The sequence below is a fragment of the Phocoena sinus genome, chromosome 9 (assembly GCF_008692025.1).
Source record: "Phocoena sinus isolate mPhoSin1 chromosome 9, mPhoSin1.pri, whole genome shotgun sequence".
Classification (NCBI taxonomy): Eukaryota; Metazoa; Chordata; class Mammalia; order Artiodactyla; family Phocoenidae; genus Phocoena; species Phocoena sinus.
In genome coordinates, this window is record NC_045771.1 from 49,593,834 (window position 1) to 49,613,367 (window position 19,534).

The following is a 19,534-nucleotide window of genomic DNA, read 5'->3' on the forward strand; positions in this document are numbered from 1 at the left end:
ATATAGCAGCTCTTTGTTGAGTTGAAAAATATAATTAGGGAGGGGGGAAAAGGGGTGGATCATCACTGGAACAACAGTAAAATGAAGAAGACTATTTTGAAAAATGATGTGTTTTTTCAACTTAATGCAAGTTAAAAAGGGAATAACCCTATACAGATGCCACAGGGATGCTTATTCTTTACTTTCTGAGTTAAATTCAAGGAAAGCTTTAAAAAGGGGGGGGGGGGCGGGGAGGGGAGAAAAGAGGCCAGTAGCAGTACTTAATTTATTTTGTCTTAGATAAATATAAATATCACAGTATTTTTTTTAAAAAAAACCAACATTTGAAATGAACTGCAGTTCTTAGAATGGGTAACTTGAAGGCAATTTCACTTTATAATCCAAAAAGTGTTTTTTTTTTTTTCAACAAAACCAAAAACCATAGAGGTCTTTAACATGTCACTGACTAATTTGCGTAAAACGGTCTTAACTTACATTAAATATTGTTGAATTTATAGCTTTAATAATGATGTTTTTGCTGTGTGTGTGTATGTGTACATACATGGATATATACACAAAAATATATAATGGATATTATCAAAGGATAATAAACTAATTCTGATTTTCAAAACTTAAAAAATTGTTTTTGTTTATTTCCACTCAGAGTTCAATAGATTTAAGCATGAGCATCTGAATTTTTTCAAAATCCTTTCCATAGAATCATTAGCTTTATTGTTGTATTTCTGTATTCTTAATAGTGTAATAGGCTAAGTGCTAAGTTATGGTGATGTAGTCGAAGTGTGCTAATCCTTTTTTTTTCATAGCAAGATTTATAGTTCATGATTTGAAATATCCTTAGAAAATTCATAACGTAAAAATTCTTACTTTATTAAGAATATAAGGATATTCTAGCAAATTTGAGCAGTTGAGAATTTCGTGATCTTTACTACTGTGTATTCCATGAGCTGTCATTTTATGTTCAAACATATTTTTACTAGCACTTTTTATGAGGTTCTCTCTTACCTCATATTTTAAATCAGACCACTCTTCTTTCCATAAGAGAAATATTGTAAGGGATCACTGAATGTTCTGAGAAGTACTTTGAACATCTTGAAAGAAAGAGAAATTAAGATCTGAAGAATGAGTAGTATTTGTACATGTTTCTTGGAATTTTAATTGGGGAAGAAACATCACCATGTATGGTACACATAATGGTATAATCACTAAGGACAATAAGATAGTCATCTCTATATTCTTCTCTTATTGTCTTGATGGGAGATATCTTTACTTTCAGGGTAGGGTAGGGATGATGAATGCTGATAAAATATCAAAATTTTAAAAAGTAGATATGAATATTGGTTTTTATTATTTTGAAAGTGTTGTCTTGAAAGAGGCTCTTTCCTCTACCAAAAATATGGTGAAAGTAGGGTGCAACCCATCAGATGCATGTCAGAGGATACAGATATCCTTTTGGAGAGCCAGGTAGCTTTAATCTGGATCTGCCTAGCAACTATGATCTAAAAGTAATACTATAGGCACTCTAGGATTCCTATGGAGATTTTTCACTATGACTTTTAGGTGAGGTGGCTGGTTTTCTCTTGAATTTTTAACAAGTAACTTGAATTGTTAACAGATCATTTATATGGTATTAAGCATACCTTTTCCCTTGTTGTTCAATATGGATGAAGAATGAGTGCTTAGATATAACTGGGATATAGCAAATGTTTGATTCACTCTTTTAAAAAATTATTCTAAATGAGTATATGGCAAAAACCCAAACCACAAGATTTTATTGTGGGGATTAAATGACTTCAAGCCAACCAATCAGCCTAAGATTTGGAAATCATCTAGAAAACTAGCCAGAACACAAGAAAAAATAAAGTAACATATCACTGAATGCAAAATCGAAAGTGTCTAGTTTGTAAATCACCTTGTTTGAATTTAAAAGGTTTATATGAGTTTTAAAGCAGTTTTTCCATAAAAGATTCCTGCTCTTGAAAACACAACTGAGTATTTTTAATCTATTCTAATGTAATCTGTGATTTTTAATGAAAACATAAAACATTCATATGGCTTTGAATTATCAATTTCTCATCATCATTTTTCCAATTATTGAGTAGGTAAATGGAATTAACTTGAATTATTTTCTCTGTTGTGCTTTCCATGCTTTTTTTGGTTGCTGTTATTGTTATTTTGGTTGTGTTTGTTTTGGTTACCCACTATGTTTTAACCTGCTTCCACTTTTTTGAATTCCTCTTTGTAGAGACCATCATAATTTTGGAAGTTGTATCCTTTTGTAACAGAAAGAAGCAGTTGTGTACTGACTTTCAAAAACTTACTTTAGCTAAGTTACAGCGAATATACATTAAAATAGGATCTGTTTTTATCTAGTTCAAAAATTTTTCTTTGGTTTTCCATGAAAGTGACCAAATTTAATAGTAAAATTTACCTCTTTGACAAAGTAACACTTTTAAAGATGGCTAAATTATAAAAGACTTTTCTCTGATTAGTTTTTGTTTTTTTTATAATATTTTTAAGTTTAATTTTTACTTTATATTGGGGCATAGTTGATTTACAATGTTGTGTTAGTTTCAGGTGTACAGCAAAGTGGTTCAGGTATACATACATGTATACATATATCCATTCTTTTTTTCTCTGATTCTTTTATAGGTGATATAGAAGATGGAGAAGAATATGATGACCCTTTTGCTGGGCCTCCAGACACTATTTCATTAGCCTCAGAAAGATATGATAAAGATGATGAGGCCCCCTCTGATGGTATGTGACATTTTCCCATAGAATATACCTCTTGACACTCTAACACAAAACAGTGCAATGTGTAAAGGTGGTGGTCTTGTCAGAAAGCAGATAAACACAGAGGCTTCAGTTAACTCACCTTTACCAGAACCTTTTAAGGAACAGAAGAGCTCTCTCTAGTGGTTTTCCTAAGTACGTAGTTCTTTCTTTTCCTAGGAAATTTTCTTTACTTGAAGTTTTAGGAGAGTGCTTGCATCATCGTATGAACATTATCAGTAAGTTTGTTGGTTAATTTGATATGATCAGACTCTTGCTTAATTTTATTGTGCTGCTTAATGGCTTGTTGTATTTCATTATTTTATAAATAATGAAGAAGGTTTTTGATCTCTTTTTTCCTGAAAACTTCATACAAAATGAGTTCATAAAATATTAAATTAATTATTCCTACATTGCCTTCTCTCATTGAGACAGGTTTCCATCAAATGCGTCTTTTAATAATACATTTTCATTTTTCTGATTGTCATTTAAAAATATCCTATATTACACAGTAATATTATAGTTTTTTATATTAATTGAAATGGTAATAAAATTGATTATTTACTTCTTATTAATTTTTAAAAACTTGCCAAAGTTATGAAACTTGTTTTTAGTGTAGCATGTGCTTTCTCTGTTATGCCACCCAGTTGAGTGCATCTGAATTATAGAGACCTATAAGGGTGATATATAGGTACAAATTAAGAATGTGTATTGATAAATTAGCCACGCATATTAATTTGTGGCACTCAAAGCTTCACATAGACATAGAAATGAATAATGCCTTCTGCCACTATATGATTATCAAACTGTGCAGTTCCATCTCTAAATACAATTGCTGAATGAAAATATGCTTCCTGCAACAGAGCACTCCACATTTTATGTTATCCAGATTATTCCCTTTGGAAACATAAATTGCTTTTATGAGGTATAAAATTATGTCTACTGCAGAACAGGGATAAGTCAAGTACATGCATAAGTGATAAACATTCTAACCACTGATTGAGAACAACACAAGCTATTTTTTATATTCAGAACTTTGTACAGTGTGTAGCAACAATAATCATATCCATTTTATGTTGAATTTTACATTTTGGCTAACATTTAATGTCTATTTTTAAAAGGAAAGAATTTATTTCTCTTAGATTGTCTATTTTTTTAAAAGATGCACATTTTTCTTCAGTCACACTTATTATCTGAAACAGAGCATTACCCTTTCTAACCTGATCTTCAAGAGCATTTCTACTAGAAAATGTTTTATAATCGATGAAGTAATATTTTCAGGCAAAACAATGAATTATTATTTGAGTTGAACTATTTTTCAGACACATTACAATGGTTTGTTTTGCTTCTCTGGAAAACATTGGTAGATAGAAATGAGTATGTTTGTATGTATACATATATAGATAGTACTTATACTCATGATAATATATAGATATGGATACATACACATACAGAATGTATTCATAGAATATATATGCTCAGGATTTCTCAAAGTAGCATAGATATTTTGATGTACCAGGAAGCATTATGTGCCATCTTGAAAAAATTACAACCTAAGAAATCCAACAATTAAATATATGTGAGAGCCAGTGATTTGTTAGGAAAAGTGAATTGCTATTGTATTTCATGTAAATAATCCTGTAAATAATCATTTACAGGATTATTGTCTTTTTCTTATGAGTAAATAATTTATTATGTTTGTTTTCATAACCAAATATAAAGAAAATACATTAATAGCATGAAAAAGATTTATTGCTAAAACATTATCAATATTTGAATATTATTTAATAAATTATATTTATGTGTAACATTTAAATTTTTGTTAAATATTGCATTTTCATCAGTGTTTATGTAAGCAATTCTTAGATTGAAATTTTAACTTTTAGTATTATTCATTTTTGGTATATAAATAATGCTATTTTTGATAATTTTACATTTTCTTCTAAGAATACTCTAAATTAATTTTAAAACTACCACTTGAGCTTTTAATTTCCACTCTAAAATATCATCTAGTCATATTAGTTTATCTTCCTGCAGCTTAATCGTTATATGTGTTCTCTTTCCTTTGCTGAACAAATTTTCCTTCATTGTGTGACCTTAGTCTAATGATATATTAATTATAAAATGATAATGCATTTAACAAGTATAACTAAATTAGCACAGGTCACCAAAAGGCCTTTTGTCAAATCAGATTGTTGTTTTGTCCTTTTGACTTTTACCTTATGGTAGGCACTAACAAAGTATCTGAACTTTGATGGATTATAAACTACAAACATGATATGTATTTTTCATAATGCTAATGTAATTTTCAAGGTACTATAAAGGTCAAACCTGCACATCTCTGTGTGCATTCTAAGTTTGTCTTTTCCTTTAATATTTCTTTTTCTCTGTTCCTCTGGTTCAAAAGTTCATTCAGTTCCCAAATGGCTACCTAATTTTCCAGTTATTCCCTCAAGCCATATGTGTTTTGGTTTCTTTATGGTTTATTAGGTACTGTAGGAAAGTAGCATAAGTTATATCTTCTAATGAAATTCAAGCACACTTCAGTGATGCTTCGACTTGATTGCTGGTAGCAATTAAATCACAGCCAAGGAGAATAATGCATAATCTCACAAGGTCCAGACACCCTATAGAAATTGAAAGGAAATGAAAACAGAAAACAAAAACAAAGTCTTCAAACCCTGCCAGACACGCAGTTTCCAGCCTGCCTTTTTTTTTTTTTTTTTTTATTGGCCAACTGCCTGATTGATAGCAAAATCATAACTTGCTGCATGCTAACAGGCAGAGTTCACTTGTAGGTTATTGTGAACTGATAAAGGGTTAGATGGAGTTTTGATTTTCGCATTGGACCTTGGTACACCAGATTAATGGAATTTCAATGAGTGACTAGAGTAGCCACAGCTTTGTCAGAGAAACAGATGGATATTCTATAGTCATGTCTACTCATTAATACTAGTTGCCTGAAAGGTGTGCTGCTTTTCTATACAAAAGAGTTGATATAATTGATTTTTGAATAATGCATTGAAAACAAAGTACCTTATTGATGACTAGAATCGTAACATAGATGGTGACAGATTTTTGTAACGCTTGTAGCTTAAAAATATTGTACTTTGTAATTTTTTCTTGTCTCTCTTTGGAAACACTTTTTTGTTTTTATTTTTTGAGGGAAAATACATTTTATAAATGATTGTATGACTGCTGTTAGTTTCATTGTGATTTGGTAATATTTATAAAAATTATGTTTAATAGAAATTTCATTTTATTAGCTTTGTACTTTTATTTTTTTCTGAAAAACTTAAAACAAATCATAATGGTTTCTAGACTATTGTAGATCACTATTAGAAGTTTTATGCTATTGTATGGCTGGATATATTGAAGTGTTAGTAGAAATGGTGCATGTCAGTAATCAGATAAAATTAGAGATAATGAAACTCAAAACCTTAAAGAATATCCCTTGTCATACATGTTAGAATGTTTGTTTAGGCACTAAGATGGTAGATGCAGGGTAGCTTTTAGATACAATATAACGATTTGGGTTTCCGTTTTTCTATTCTGAAATCATTTTTCATTCATTTTCGTTATTTGTAAAAGCAAGCATCTAACCGTGTAGCATTGTGGAAAGTCCCTAAGGTAAGGTGAAAGGATTCAGTGAGCTAGAAGACATACATGGGCTCTGCCCATCGATGATAGGTTGAAGGATCACAGTAGACATTTGTTACAAATCTGATTCAGTCATAGACCATAATCACTTTGTGGATAAGAATCTGGAACCTCTAGGGTGTGAATATAGGAAGACTAAAATGAAGCTAAAGATACAAAACAGTCATTTATTGTCCTGGTGTCTTCTTAACTAAAAATTCCCAAGTAATATAGGTTACTAAAAACTGTGAAAAAAAATTAAATAAATAAAAAACTGTGAGCATTACAAGAACATAGGTTTATATGAAAAAATACTGGTTTATGTATGGAACTATTTTTAAAGTTTGAGATTAAGAAAAAAGGCTATGCTCTTTTGATCATAATTTATAATAGTAGATGATGTTTTCTTCTTTTTTGGTATTCGTTTTCTTTAAGGAATACAATATATGAAAACTTGAACTTATAAAACATGTAGATCACTTATTCCAAAGGATTACTTTAAGGATTATCTCCATGATGCCTATAAATAATGAACTCTTATAATGCATCTACAACAAGCTTAGATATAAATCCATCCATGTGCATAAATATAAATTTAATGGATAAATGTTTACACATTACACATTTTTTTAAACACCTTTATTGGGTATAATTGCTTTACAATGGTGTGTTAGTTTCTGCTTTATGATAGACACCGACTTTTGAGGAAGATTTTTTTGTGCGTAAAGTTAGGTGTAGCACTAATCAGTTCTAGTAAGAGCCAAGCAATAGATGTTTTACTTTTCTCTGGGCTCCAGTAGAATGTGAAATAATATTTAAAACCAGGAAAAACAAGGTTCTTTCAATTACTTCCCATTTAGGGTAACCAACTATAGTATCATGTGGTTTTTGATAATAAAAATCATATTTTTGTATTTTATTCTGAGAATTTAGATTAGTTTGCAACTTACACATATCTTTGTATACATAACATATTGTTGCACTTGTGTGGTTTTTTTTTTTAACTTTTTTTGGGGTTCCTTTAATATACCAATTGCTAGCTTGTGTTATAGCAGTATAAGAACAATGATTATTTTAGTCCTGTAATGTGTATAGCCTAGCTTCAGGTACTTTGGTAGACGTGTGGGGTTATAGTTTGGAGAAATGATAAAAAAGTAGAAAACATGTTTTTACACTCAAGATACATATTGTGTGATTGGAGATATAAAGTATACACAGATGTAAAATATTTTTATGATTACAAAGGCATATATGAATAAAATAAAAACACATAGCCATTGAGAATCATCTTTTTGATTTTTATGCCATTGAATGGGAAAATACATCACTATAAAACAAAGTGGGCAAATAAGACTATAACAAAATGGGCTAGATAAGAAATATTGCAAAGGTAATAAAACTCAAATTACGAAAAATAATGCATTTTTAATACAGTAAATTAGCTGTTATTTACACAATTCATGAAGAAAGGAACAAGGTACCTTGGCAAGGTAATGGGGAATTCAAAGATGAAGAAAAAAAATTCCTGTTTTCAAGAGACTTGTAATCCAGTTGGAAAGAGAAGATAGCCACCTATCAGCAATCTAAGTTCTAACAAGGCAGATTCCGAAAATAGTAACTAGTATGTGTTAAAATATTGAATTGATTTGGCCTGTACCAAGGCAAATCATTGGTATCATTGATTTTCTTCCCTTATTTGTTGACTGAGTCAGTCATATGTTTTGGCATCATGTTGAATAAACCAAAACATAAACTTTATGCCTACGTTCTGAGAGGTTGTAGAGTAAATTGTAAACGGAGGGCCTTTTTTTAAAAGTGAGTTTTGCATGGTTCCTGAAGTTTGCTAGAGAGAAAGTGGGAAAATCTGTTGAAAAGAACATTTAGAGTAGAAGTCCAAAAACCAGGTTTTCATACTGATTGGTAATCATTTTGTTGTCAAGGTCAAGTCACTTAGCCTCTCTGGATTTTTACTTTCTGATTTGTGAAATGAAGAGTTTGGACCAGGTGATTGATTAGAAGTTCCCTAGATCTCCAAATGCTTGTGTCCACATTTCAGAATTAGTAAATTTAATGGTGGCACAGAGGTGATTTGCCTGGAGAAGGTAATAACCAGAGGGGATGTTGAATAGGAAGGAGCGCAGTGGGTCTTAGAGGTAAGCAAATGAGGGACAGTAAGAGCTGAATACCAAGTTAAGGAGTTTATCTTTGATCTGGTAGTCAGTAAGAGATCCCTGAAGCAATAGACTGATGTGATGAGTGCATATTTGAGGGAGATGGTCCTGGCAGTTAATTGTTGGATGAGTCAAGGCAAAGAGACCATCTAGTGGAGGCAGCAAGCTAAGTGTCTTGCTACATTATTCTGAATCTTGACAGCCTCTCTGTGCGGTAGATATCATCACTATTTGACAACGGAGGAAATTCAGGGATAGAGAGTTCAAATGAAGGTCATCTAAGTGGCAGAACTGAAATTTGAATTCATGTCTGTCTGACTCCAAGGACCGGGCTCTGCTCTCAAAACCACTATATTTTGCCTCTTCCCCAGCTAAGATACTGTTGCTTTTGGTTCAGAGGGTGTTGAGAAGAGCCAGGGTTAGAGTAGTAGACATTGCACTGAAAAGGAAGGGATTCTTTTAGCCCCTTCCTACCCAAAGTATGGACTGCAGACCAACTGCAACAGTGTCACCTGGGAGCTTGTTCAAAATGCTAAATCTCTGTCCCCACCCATACCTACTGAATCTGAATTAGCATTTAAACAAGATCCCTATGTACACATTAAAGTTGGAGAAGCTCTGTTCTAATTGTGTTTATTACCTTGGGCTTTGTGGCTGAAAAGAAGGGTGAGCCATTGCACTTGGGCTGAATGTGCAGGTGTGTACTAGGCATGGCGCTAAGCAATCCCTTGAAGTAGGTAAAAAAGATTCTTTACTTCCTGCACTCGTCTGTGGTCCCTCAGCACACTGCACAGGTCCCCTTCCCGACACTACTGTCTGTCGGTAGTTGTCCCATTTTTGAATCTGTTTCCCTCCTCAAATCAAATTCTCAGTTAAGTACATTGGAAAGGCTTTGATAAATTACCCCTAGGAAAGTTTGCATGTTAATAGAGGAATACCTTAACCCAAGGGAGGTCAAGTCCCACTCACAGATCTTTAGGTATCAGCACTGGGCCAATGGTAAAGATATTTTTGGCTGTTGCAGAACACTGTATCTTATAAAATTTAGGCACGTAACAGACTTATCTTTCTTGCTATATATATTTGGATTTGGCCTCTGGTCTTTGTTTGGAGAAGTCACTATGTATAGCTTCCTGTTTTCAGTTGTGTGTCCTGTTCGCAACTGCACCAAAGTGTGAATTAAGAGTTTAAACGTTGAAAAGCAAAGGTTAAGACCATAGACTGACCCACTTGATTTTCGAGGAAGGCATGCTAGCCTGGCACATGATTCCGCAGAGAGCTCCCTTCCTCTGAGACAAATTCCTTAGAAGTGACTGTGCTGGTGCTTGAGGTAGCATCTTAGGAAGGAAAGGGGATTGAACCATCTTTAAGTAATATTTATTGAGAAATATGTCTGACACTGAACCAGATTCTTTCATCTACATTATTTCCTTTAATTGACTCAGAACTACCCCACGAGGGAGACATTTTCCCTATTTTGCTGTTGTGGAAACTGAGACTCAAAAAGTTGACTATCATATCCAACTTAGAAGTAGCAAACTTCAACTCCTTTGATCCTTCTATGCCATGCTCCTTAAAAAATTAGACTAGTTTTTTTCCTACTTACAAGAGACATACATCTGGTTAAAAATAAAAATGATCGGAAGGGTATACAATAAAATGTAAAAGCCTCCTTTTCCACCCCGCCCTAACCCCAGAGGCAGCCACTTGTTACAGTTTCTTCTCTAGCTACTATAGTAACTTTGGGCACACTACTTCTAGTTCTCGTCTGATCAACCTTGAACAGAATCTGTTGACTCCCTCTATGATGGATGATTCTGCACACCTCCTTTCCCACTTCTGCCTCCCGATTTTTTATTATTTTATTTTTACTTCTTTTTGTGCTTGCTTTTGACTTAAGTAACGTTCTTCTTATTTTGCAATGCACCAACCTCAGAAGGTGGCTATTGACTCTTTGTTAGTAAGTATGCGGAAAGCAGTGCAACCAGCTTTCCTTCCATCTCTCTTTCCACTCTTAAATTCCAAATTTGTTCATTAAATTATTTTTGCATTGTTAAGATCTATAATATTTATGTTTGATTCTCTAACTCTAAGCTGACTGTGCTTTGTCTACAAGTTGCATTTTAATCATTGGTCCTTTTCCTTCATGTTATCGGTTTCCCTCAAAGGTCTGGACAGCCTTGGCTATTGATTCCTGTTTATGAGCATAGTGTAGGTAATTTGTGAGGGGTTCCTTTGCTTTTGCGTGTCTATATCCTGAAAGCCATTTCCTTTGAATGGGAGGTGTGATTGGGGGTTGTGAGTAAAGTGGGCAAGGCTTGCTTGGAGGCAGCCTGCCTACATGTTAGTGAGGAGCACAGAGACAGACTGGGACCCCCAGTTGTCAAAAGAAGTAGGACATTATTGAGGCAGAAGTTGAATGCTTTTATTTCATTTCTAGTTACAGGTTTTTAACCCCTTTCCTCCTTTTTTTGGTACAGAATTGGGGGTAAGATTAAAGCAATTCCTTTATTAAACCTTCTAAAATTATGGCTCTTGAGAACACATGCACTTATTAGTTAAAGAGGATGACTTTGATTTTATAGAGTCCATCAACAGTTTGGGGGTAGAGTCTAGGATTCTTTTTCTTTTTTAAAAATTAGCTATATTGAGATGTAAATAATATAACCATAGAATTTACCCATTTAAAATATACAATTCAGTAGTTTTTAATATATTCACAGAGTTGAACAAGCATCACCCCGATTAATTTTAGAAAATTTTCATTGCCACAAAAAAGAAACCCTGTACTATGAACAGTCACTCCCCATTTTCCCCAAATCTAGGCCCCCCTCCCCACCTCATGGGCCTAGGCAACCACAAATCTACTTTCTTTCTGCATAGATTTGCCTAGTCTGGACATTTCATGTAAATGGAATCACACAATATGTGGCCTTTTGTGCCTGGCTTCTTTTACTTAGCATAGCGTTTTCAAGGTTCATTCGTGTTGCAGCACACAGCAGCACTGCATTCCCAATAATGCTTCACTTGTATGGGTATGCCACATTTTGTTTGTCCATTCATCAGTTGATGATTTTTTTTTAATATTTATTTTATTTATTTATTTGGTCATGCCAGGTCTTAGTTGCGGCAGAAGGGCTCCTTAGTTGTGGCATGCATGTGGGATCTAGTTCCTTGACCAGGGATCGAACCCATGCCCCCTGCATTGGGAGCACAGAGGCTTAACCACTGCGCCACGAGGGAAGTCCCTAGTTGATGATTTTTTGAGTTGTTTCTTCTTCTTAGCTATTATTAATAATGCCACAGTGAACATGTGTGTACAAGTTTTTGTGTATGTCTTCATTTCTTCTAACTATATACTGTACCTTGGAGTAGAACTGCTGGGTCCTATGTTAACTCTAAGTTTAACTTTTTGAGAAATTGTCAAACTATTTTCCAAAGTGCCATATACCATTTTATGTCCCTACCAGCAATGTGTGAAGGTTTCCACTTCTCCACATCCTCTTCAACACTTGTTATTGTCTGTCTTTATTTTAGCCATCCTAGGGGGTGTTTAGTGGTATCTCATTGTGGTTTTGATTTGCATTTCTCTAATGACTAATGATGTTGATCATCTTTTCATATGCTTATTGGCCTTTTGTACATCTTCTTTGGAGTAGGCCTAGTCAAATCATTTTTCCATATTTCAGTTGGGCTGTCTTTTTATTGTTAAGTTCTAAGAGAACTCTAGCTACCAGTCTCTTATGAGATATATAATTTGTAAATATTTTCTCCAGTTCTGTAAGAACTTAAGTTCTTAAACCTTAAGGTGTAAGTTCTTAAGGTGTTCTTAACTTGAGGCTAAGTTATTTCTCAAAATACTGTGTTCTTTAAAGAATTGTGAGATTAATATACTAATTGAAACAGGGACATATCCTGGCCTACCTTTAATGTTATTGTTGCTTAGTGGATACTTTAGAAACTGTGCAGATGGCAAAAAATAATTTTCTTGCTATGCTTTATTCAGCTCAGTGAACTCTCAAATTCTATAGCCTTTAACATAATTTAAAAAAGAATTCTTGCTTTGTGTTGTTGCAGAAGATATCAGTCCCCTCATTTAGCAATATCATCTATGCCTTTTGAAATGTAAATGCAGTAAGGTTTGCTGCATTACACATATAAATGAATAATCATATGGCTCTTCTTTCACATCAGTTTTACTTTAACAAATTATTTCAGAGAACATACAGTCCAAGTAAATTATTTTGTTGATATTCTGACTTTTTTGGGCTAGATTTTGTTAGTGTATAGTTATGGTGGTGGGATCTAAGGGGTGCTGGGGTGATCATCTCAGAAAAATGGTCACTATTTTTAGCTTTCAAGAAAGAAGTTGGTTTGTTTCTTTGAATTTGTTTCTTCTCCTTTGTAAGGACATGTGTGTGTGTGTGTGTGTGTGTGTGTGTATGCGTGTGTGTGTTTTGTGTTGTTTTTCTTCCTATATGTCAGTCACTAAACCTAGGAGTCTTGCCAGATAAGGGAACTGAGACGTAAGGGAGCAATGTGAATTATCTAAGCAGTGCTGCTCAGTGTGTAGTCTGCAGACTGATCTGAGTCTGTGATCTGTTTGCTACTGGTCTGCAACAATGTAAGTACAGAAATTGAGATGAAGCACTTAGAAATGTTTATAGCATTTTGACATTCCTGCATTATCCAAATACGTGATCATTATTTTTTCTAGTAATTCATATTATGTATAAAATACATACATATATACCTATATGTATATACATATTTTTAACCAAAGTATTAATTTGTGATGTTGTGATGTCTTGTGGGGGAAACTGGTCCTTTATCACAGTTAGAAGAATTGATCTAGGGTCAGAGAGAGAATTAATTACAGTAGTCTCAGTATCTTCATCTCCCATCCTTCTGATTTTTGGTTATTTTTTTGGAAGTCTTATATCTTTCTTATATCTTATACCTTTCTGTATATCTTCATCCATAGTCACAGTCATGTTTTAATTTATATATTAGGTCTATTTTCACTATTGAGGAAATTTTAGGGATTCTAATTCCATTTTTCTTGATATACTTTCAAGTTCCAATGTCATAATGAGATATTTAAATATATTTTATATGAAAGTTCTGAGAGCAGTCTCCAAGTTTGGCTGTCATTGAAGCAAAGATGCTGCCTCGAAGCTTTTCATTTGGAATATCTAGAGAAAATGTTAATGTAATTTGGATACCATCTAGTTATTTTCCATGCGTAAAAAGCAGAAAAAGATAGTGTAATATTTAAAGACTCTCAGAAAAGTAATTTCATCTCAGAGATGTGCTTTGGTGTCAATTTGTTTAAATGTCTTCAAAAGCTCCTCCTCACTTTCTAATACCACCTGTAAGCCATGCTATTTTGAACATGCCCATCACTTTTTTTTAAACACCAAAGGAAGTTAATAAAAAATAATATTTTAATATCAAAAAATAGTAAAATGTCTTACCATGGGGAAAAAATACGCATATATTTCTTTCATTGAATAGGACTTGTTTTGGTATTGGTGTCCTGGGCCCTATGTTCTGGGATAAATGTATGCCATAAACTTCTAATATGCTTACAATAGGATTTCTTTATAAAACAGAATGTGTCTTTTAGGAGGTGAAGAATTGATTTTTTTAAATATAAGTAGTGAGAGAGGGTAACAATGTTGTATGCTTTAGGCAGAGTGCTACATGGGATAAAAGTTTAATTCAACAAATTTTACAGTTAATTTTGTTAGACTGGGGTATTAATAAGACAAGTCACTGCTTTTAAGATGAGCAGAGGAAAGAGAGTTGACCAACTTACTGCTACTTTGGGTCATCAGTTGTCATATTTAACAGAGGTAATAATGGGTAAAGCAAGTAGGTAATGGATTAAGCAAGTAGAGATAAGAGCTGTGAGGAATGTCTCAGAAGACAAATAAAAATTTGGTTTGCTGTGGGAGGGGAGCTGAAGTGGGGAAGAGAGACAGGGATGGGCACCCTTCTGGGGAGCACACGCATAAGAAAGACCTGACTAGAGGCTTGTTGGTCACCTTGACAGTGGAGGCAAGGGACAAGGAAGAGTAAGTACCCAGAGGGGATATGGGGAAGGACCAACAGTAGATTTCACCATGAGACCCAAGGTGAACCCTGACATTTAGATTCTTTTCTCAAGGATGTGAGGCCATCTATAAAAAGGACAAGAAACATTAAGTCTGTTGAGCTTGAAGGAGTACCGAGAAATTTAGTCAAAGAAATTTAAGAGGGAGTGTGAGATATGGGATAGAGATATGGAGAATCATTGATTTATTTGCCTAAACATGTTGAATGTCATGAGAATGATAAGACTTGCCAGAGATTGTAGAAAGAGATAGATTAGGAGGTTCAGAATAGAGACATCTGCCCCAAGTTTCCTCACAGGTAAACCAGGAAAATTGTTGCTTTTGCTTCTAAACATATGATCTTAATTTACAGAATTTTAGAAGCCATTAATTACTTTCATTCCTTAATGTGATTATATACATACAGGGATACATTTTATCTTGAGTTTTCTTCAGCATTCATTTGAATCCTGGTATGTTGTTAGGCTTTTCTTTTCTCTTTGTTTTTACTGTCTAATCATATTTCTCCTTGTAATTAAGGAATCATATTTATTAACTGTGTTTTGCCCTGGCAGTCTAACCAATATTAAGCATTAGTCAAGGCAGACGGGATATACTTCTGGTACCCGAAAACTAAATTTTGAAGGGCTTTAAAGAGGATAAAATGTGTACTTCATCATATCAAGGATCAAATTGTATTGTGGTTAAGTGCACAGACTATGGTATTACATGTACCTGGGTTCAATCCTCGCTTGACATTTTGACTTTGGAAAAATTATTTTCTCTCTAAGCCTTAGTTTCTGGGTTTATAAAAATAGGGATAATTGTAGTATCTCATAGGATTATTGTAAGGATAAGTGCCTGGCACATAGGACTTGCCCATTGTTAGCTCTTGGCTATTGTAATGTCACAAGATGACCAAGTGATTAGATGAATAACTTGGTTTTAGTATATATTTTCTCTGGAATTTTTTCTTGTTTTTCTTTTCCATTATAGTTTATTATAAGATACTGATATAGTTCCCTGTGCTATACAGTAGGGCCTTGTTGTTTATCTATTTTATATATAGTAGTTTGTATCTTCAAGTCCCAAACTTTTAAGAATACTTGCTAGTGGATCCTATTTTGTAAATGGATGAATTCTTTTTTGTGACAGTCATTCCCTGTTTTTAAAATCAGGTTGATTTTTTTTTTATTTGATTTTTTTCCAAAGAAATAAACCTGTATCATATAACTACATGTTTCATAATTGAGTACAATTAAAGTCTTAATATTGCTGTCTTGAACTATGTCAACTGGAATTCTGGTATTTGCAAAGTTATCTTTTGGGTGATAAAAATATATGAAATAAAAGTTAGTGTTTTTATTATATGTAAAATATTTGGATTTTATTTACTAGTAGCTTCTTTAGTTTAAAAAATTTCCCCAATAAATTTTGTCCTGCTCTGTTTTACTATCCACTGAGCTTTTATAAGGTATCTCTCATCATTTTTTTTCTGTTGACATTTTTCTGACTAACATAGAAATACATTTTAATGTATTTTTATGAATCTTTATGGATACTGGAACCTATTGACCTGTGTGAATACAGACACTTCTGTGAACTAGCTGTTCTCCTCTGAGGCTTTAAAAACATTGCTGGTCTGTTATTTAGTTCAGAAATATGAAGGTTTAACAGCTATTTATCCCAAAATTACAGTGAGGGAATGTGTCCTAAGAAGTTGAAATGCTGATGTACATTTTAAGTTTTATAACAGTATTTCAAACAAGCTATTGGAAGTATACAAGCACAAGTTTAGTTAGATGAGGAAAAGTGAGTTAGGTATAGTTTAGATAGGGCATATCCTCTGTGATTAATTTTTCTATCACTGTGGCTCAGTGCCCACAACAGGGATTCAGATAGTGCACTGAGCAGCTCATGTTAACAGTTCATTTCCTAGCCTTCTGCAATATGCTAGAAAATGTATTAGAAAAGGTTTCGGTGAACATCGATCAAATTAGTGTGTACCTGCGATTTGACTAATCCTTTTCTAGAAGCCTTGTAAATTCAGTCCCTGCTTTTATACTAACAAACTGATTAACCAAAAAACATCTTTGCTTTATCAGATTTATTTGCTAATGAAATGTAATTGATCTGTTGCTGATTGGGTTATGAGACTAAATCCAAAGGCCATCTATCTATCAGTGTAATTGCTAATATATTAAATGAATCAACACATATTTATATTGTAAAATTGTATATTCTTAGGATTTAAAAATATCAATACTGTTAATTTTTTATCTTTAATATTTTAATATTCTTATTTTCTTATCTAATTTTCTGACCTACTCAAGCTAGAGTAATACAAAGCAGCTGTATATATTCATAGGTGATGATAGGCCAAGGAAAGATGGTAATAAAAAAACAAAAAAGCTCCCTCAGCATAAGCTTTGCCAGACGTTATTAAGTGTATAACTGTCTTACATTTCAAAAGTATGACTTAACTGATATTGAATTTCTCATAATTGCATAAATTGACAATGTGTATTATCTTTTCCCTATCATGATTTGACTTTGAACATGTCTTGAGATGTTACTGTTTCCTTAGCATTCTTTAGATATCACAAGTGGGAAGTACTTTCTTTGTGTGTGTCCAAAAATATAAGTGAAATAATTTTTTATAAAACATGTACGTCGATTGTTTAGTCATGAGACCATTATATGTAACCATTATCTATCCATAACTCTCTTTTTGGAAAACATGCAGAATTTAAAAAAATGTCATTGTTGAATGTAACACAAAATAAAAAATAGGAAAAAATAGCTTTATTTTTCACAACAAAGCTATAACTAAAATACTTTAGTATTTGTTGTCTGTGGATAAAGTTATTGGTGTACTTTGCTAGGGCCTATGATGAAAAGCTGAGATTATCTTTTACTTTTTACTATATATAAGTTTATCATTCCCAACTAAGATTGGGACTATTTAAACCTTTGGCAGTTCACTGGTATGGGGTATTTAGAATCCGTTATTAGGCTATGATAGGAAGGATGTGGTGAGTTGGTGGTAATTGATTTATCCCCATCGTACTGAACCTCCCGCTCTTCTTCCACTTTGTCCTCCCTTGGGCAATAATCACAGTGTCGAACTGCCAATCTGTAGACTTAATTTCTTCCAGCAGTACCATCTGGCTCCTTGGCACCAGAAGTTATATTGGTTCTTTGTGGTTGCTGCTGAATTTGTCATATTGTTAGACAGCTGATGGGACGCTTCTTGCTATTTGATCCTAAATTTTCTTTTAACTAATTATTGATTTTTATTTAGAGACTCTCCTTTAGCCATTTCTTAAAGCATGGAAGAATTTTATTGTGAAAAGAATAGAATGCACCTAAACAAATGCTGTGTGTAAGCCTTGAGCTTCTCCTCTCTGTATTGTATTCTGTCTAGTTCTTCAGTGGCCCTCCCTTTCAAGAGAGATTAATTTAAAGTTAATTGTAGAGGTTTTCTGTTTCATTCAAAGCCTTGTATCTCTGGGTAAAAGTTGAATGTATATTTAAAATCCTGTTATGACTGCCAATGTTTTCCAATAATGAATATTTAGAAATCCCTATCAGTGGCACAAATAACCTTCTAACCTCCAGCAATACTTTATCCCCTTCTTAAAAAAAGTGGCCATTTATGTATATCTTGTGGATTTTTATTGGTAGGTGAGATGGTTTTACTGTCATCCGTAATAACATCCATAAACAGTTTTTAAAAATAGCTATGAAAAGCACATCTGAGTTTCAGTAATTTAAAAAAATTGCCTAAGCACACAGTTCTATACACTGAAACATTTTTTTTCATATTACATAGTAAACTAGACATTTTTGATGAAGGCAAAGAATTATCTGACCTGTTTGTTTTCTGATGTAAAGATCATAAACAAAAATAAATTATTACTGAAACTCTCAAAGAATATGCATGTAAAGCAGTTCATTTTGACAAATATTTACTGTATCATATTAGATCATATTCATTTTTAATGACACAAGATACATCTTTTAGAATGTTTTTAGAGGTGTCCATTCATATAAAAGTATATCTACTGAGTTGAACTTTTAATTAGATGTTACATAATCTATGTTGGTTATAATAATTACAGAATGCTATATGTTAGAAATATTTACTTCAAATTCTTATTGTTGCTGGTATGTGGGTGTTTAAAGTTCTTAAATAGAGATTCAGCTGGGATTATTTTAATACCACTATAGGGGAAGTCTACTAACTGAAAACTGAACTTTGCAGAACATTTTCATTTTATGTTAGATAAAATATACAGCTAAATTGCTGTAATTTGGTCATGTGGTGATGTTAAATCCAGTTGGTTATAATTGTTTTAGTTTAAAGTATATAGAGAAAAGGAGCAATAAATGTCACTCTGTAAGAAGAACTAAATCAGTTGTCAGTGAAATGATTCATGTGTTAACTGGGATAGTTAACATGCATCTTATTCTACTGTCTAGCAGGAGGAGGTGGGCTATAGAAAAATGAATGCTTCACTAAATAATTTACAACAATTATATCAAATTTTAATAACTTCAGCTAAGAAGGCATATATATGATTCATGTTCTCACTATCACCTACATTAGAGATTAATTGTGCTTTCTTCAAACAGAAATGTACTCTTATAAATGTTTTTAATTGGTAAATCATGATCAGTTTTATCTTTATGGAGTAGCATTATTTGATCAGTTTTTAGCTATAAGTTCATGTGAAGCTAAAATATTACAGCTAATCTGTTGTCACAAATGCCAACTCATTAGAATTTGCCCCTAATATCAAAAAATGCCCTGAATTGTTTGTTGGCTTTATCTTAACTTAAATATGTAAA

At 33.0% G+C, this 19,534-nt stretch overlaps 1 protein-coding gene across 2 annotated transcripts in view; it reads left to right on the forward strand.

Moving 5' to 3' along the window:
- The window catches only part of SKAP2 (src kinase associated phosphoprotein 2), a 161,907-nt gene that overhangs the window by 15,325 nt on the left and 127,048 nt on the right, over nucleotides 1–19,534 (forward strand). For both annotated transcript variants that reach the window (XM_032642409.1, XM_032642410.1), the window contains exon 4: nucleotides 2,650–2,757. In XM_032642409.1, coding sequence (XP_032498300.1) covers nucleotides 2,650–2,757 — 108 coding nt within the window. The remainder of the gene's footprint in view (nucleotides 1–2,649; nucleotides 2,758–19,534) is intronic.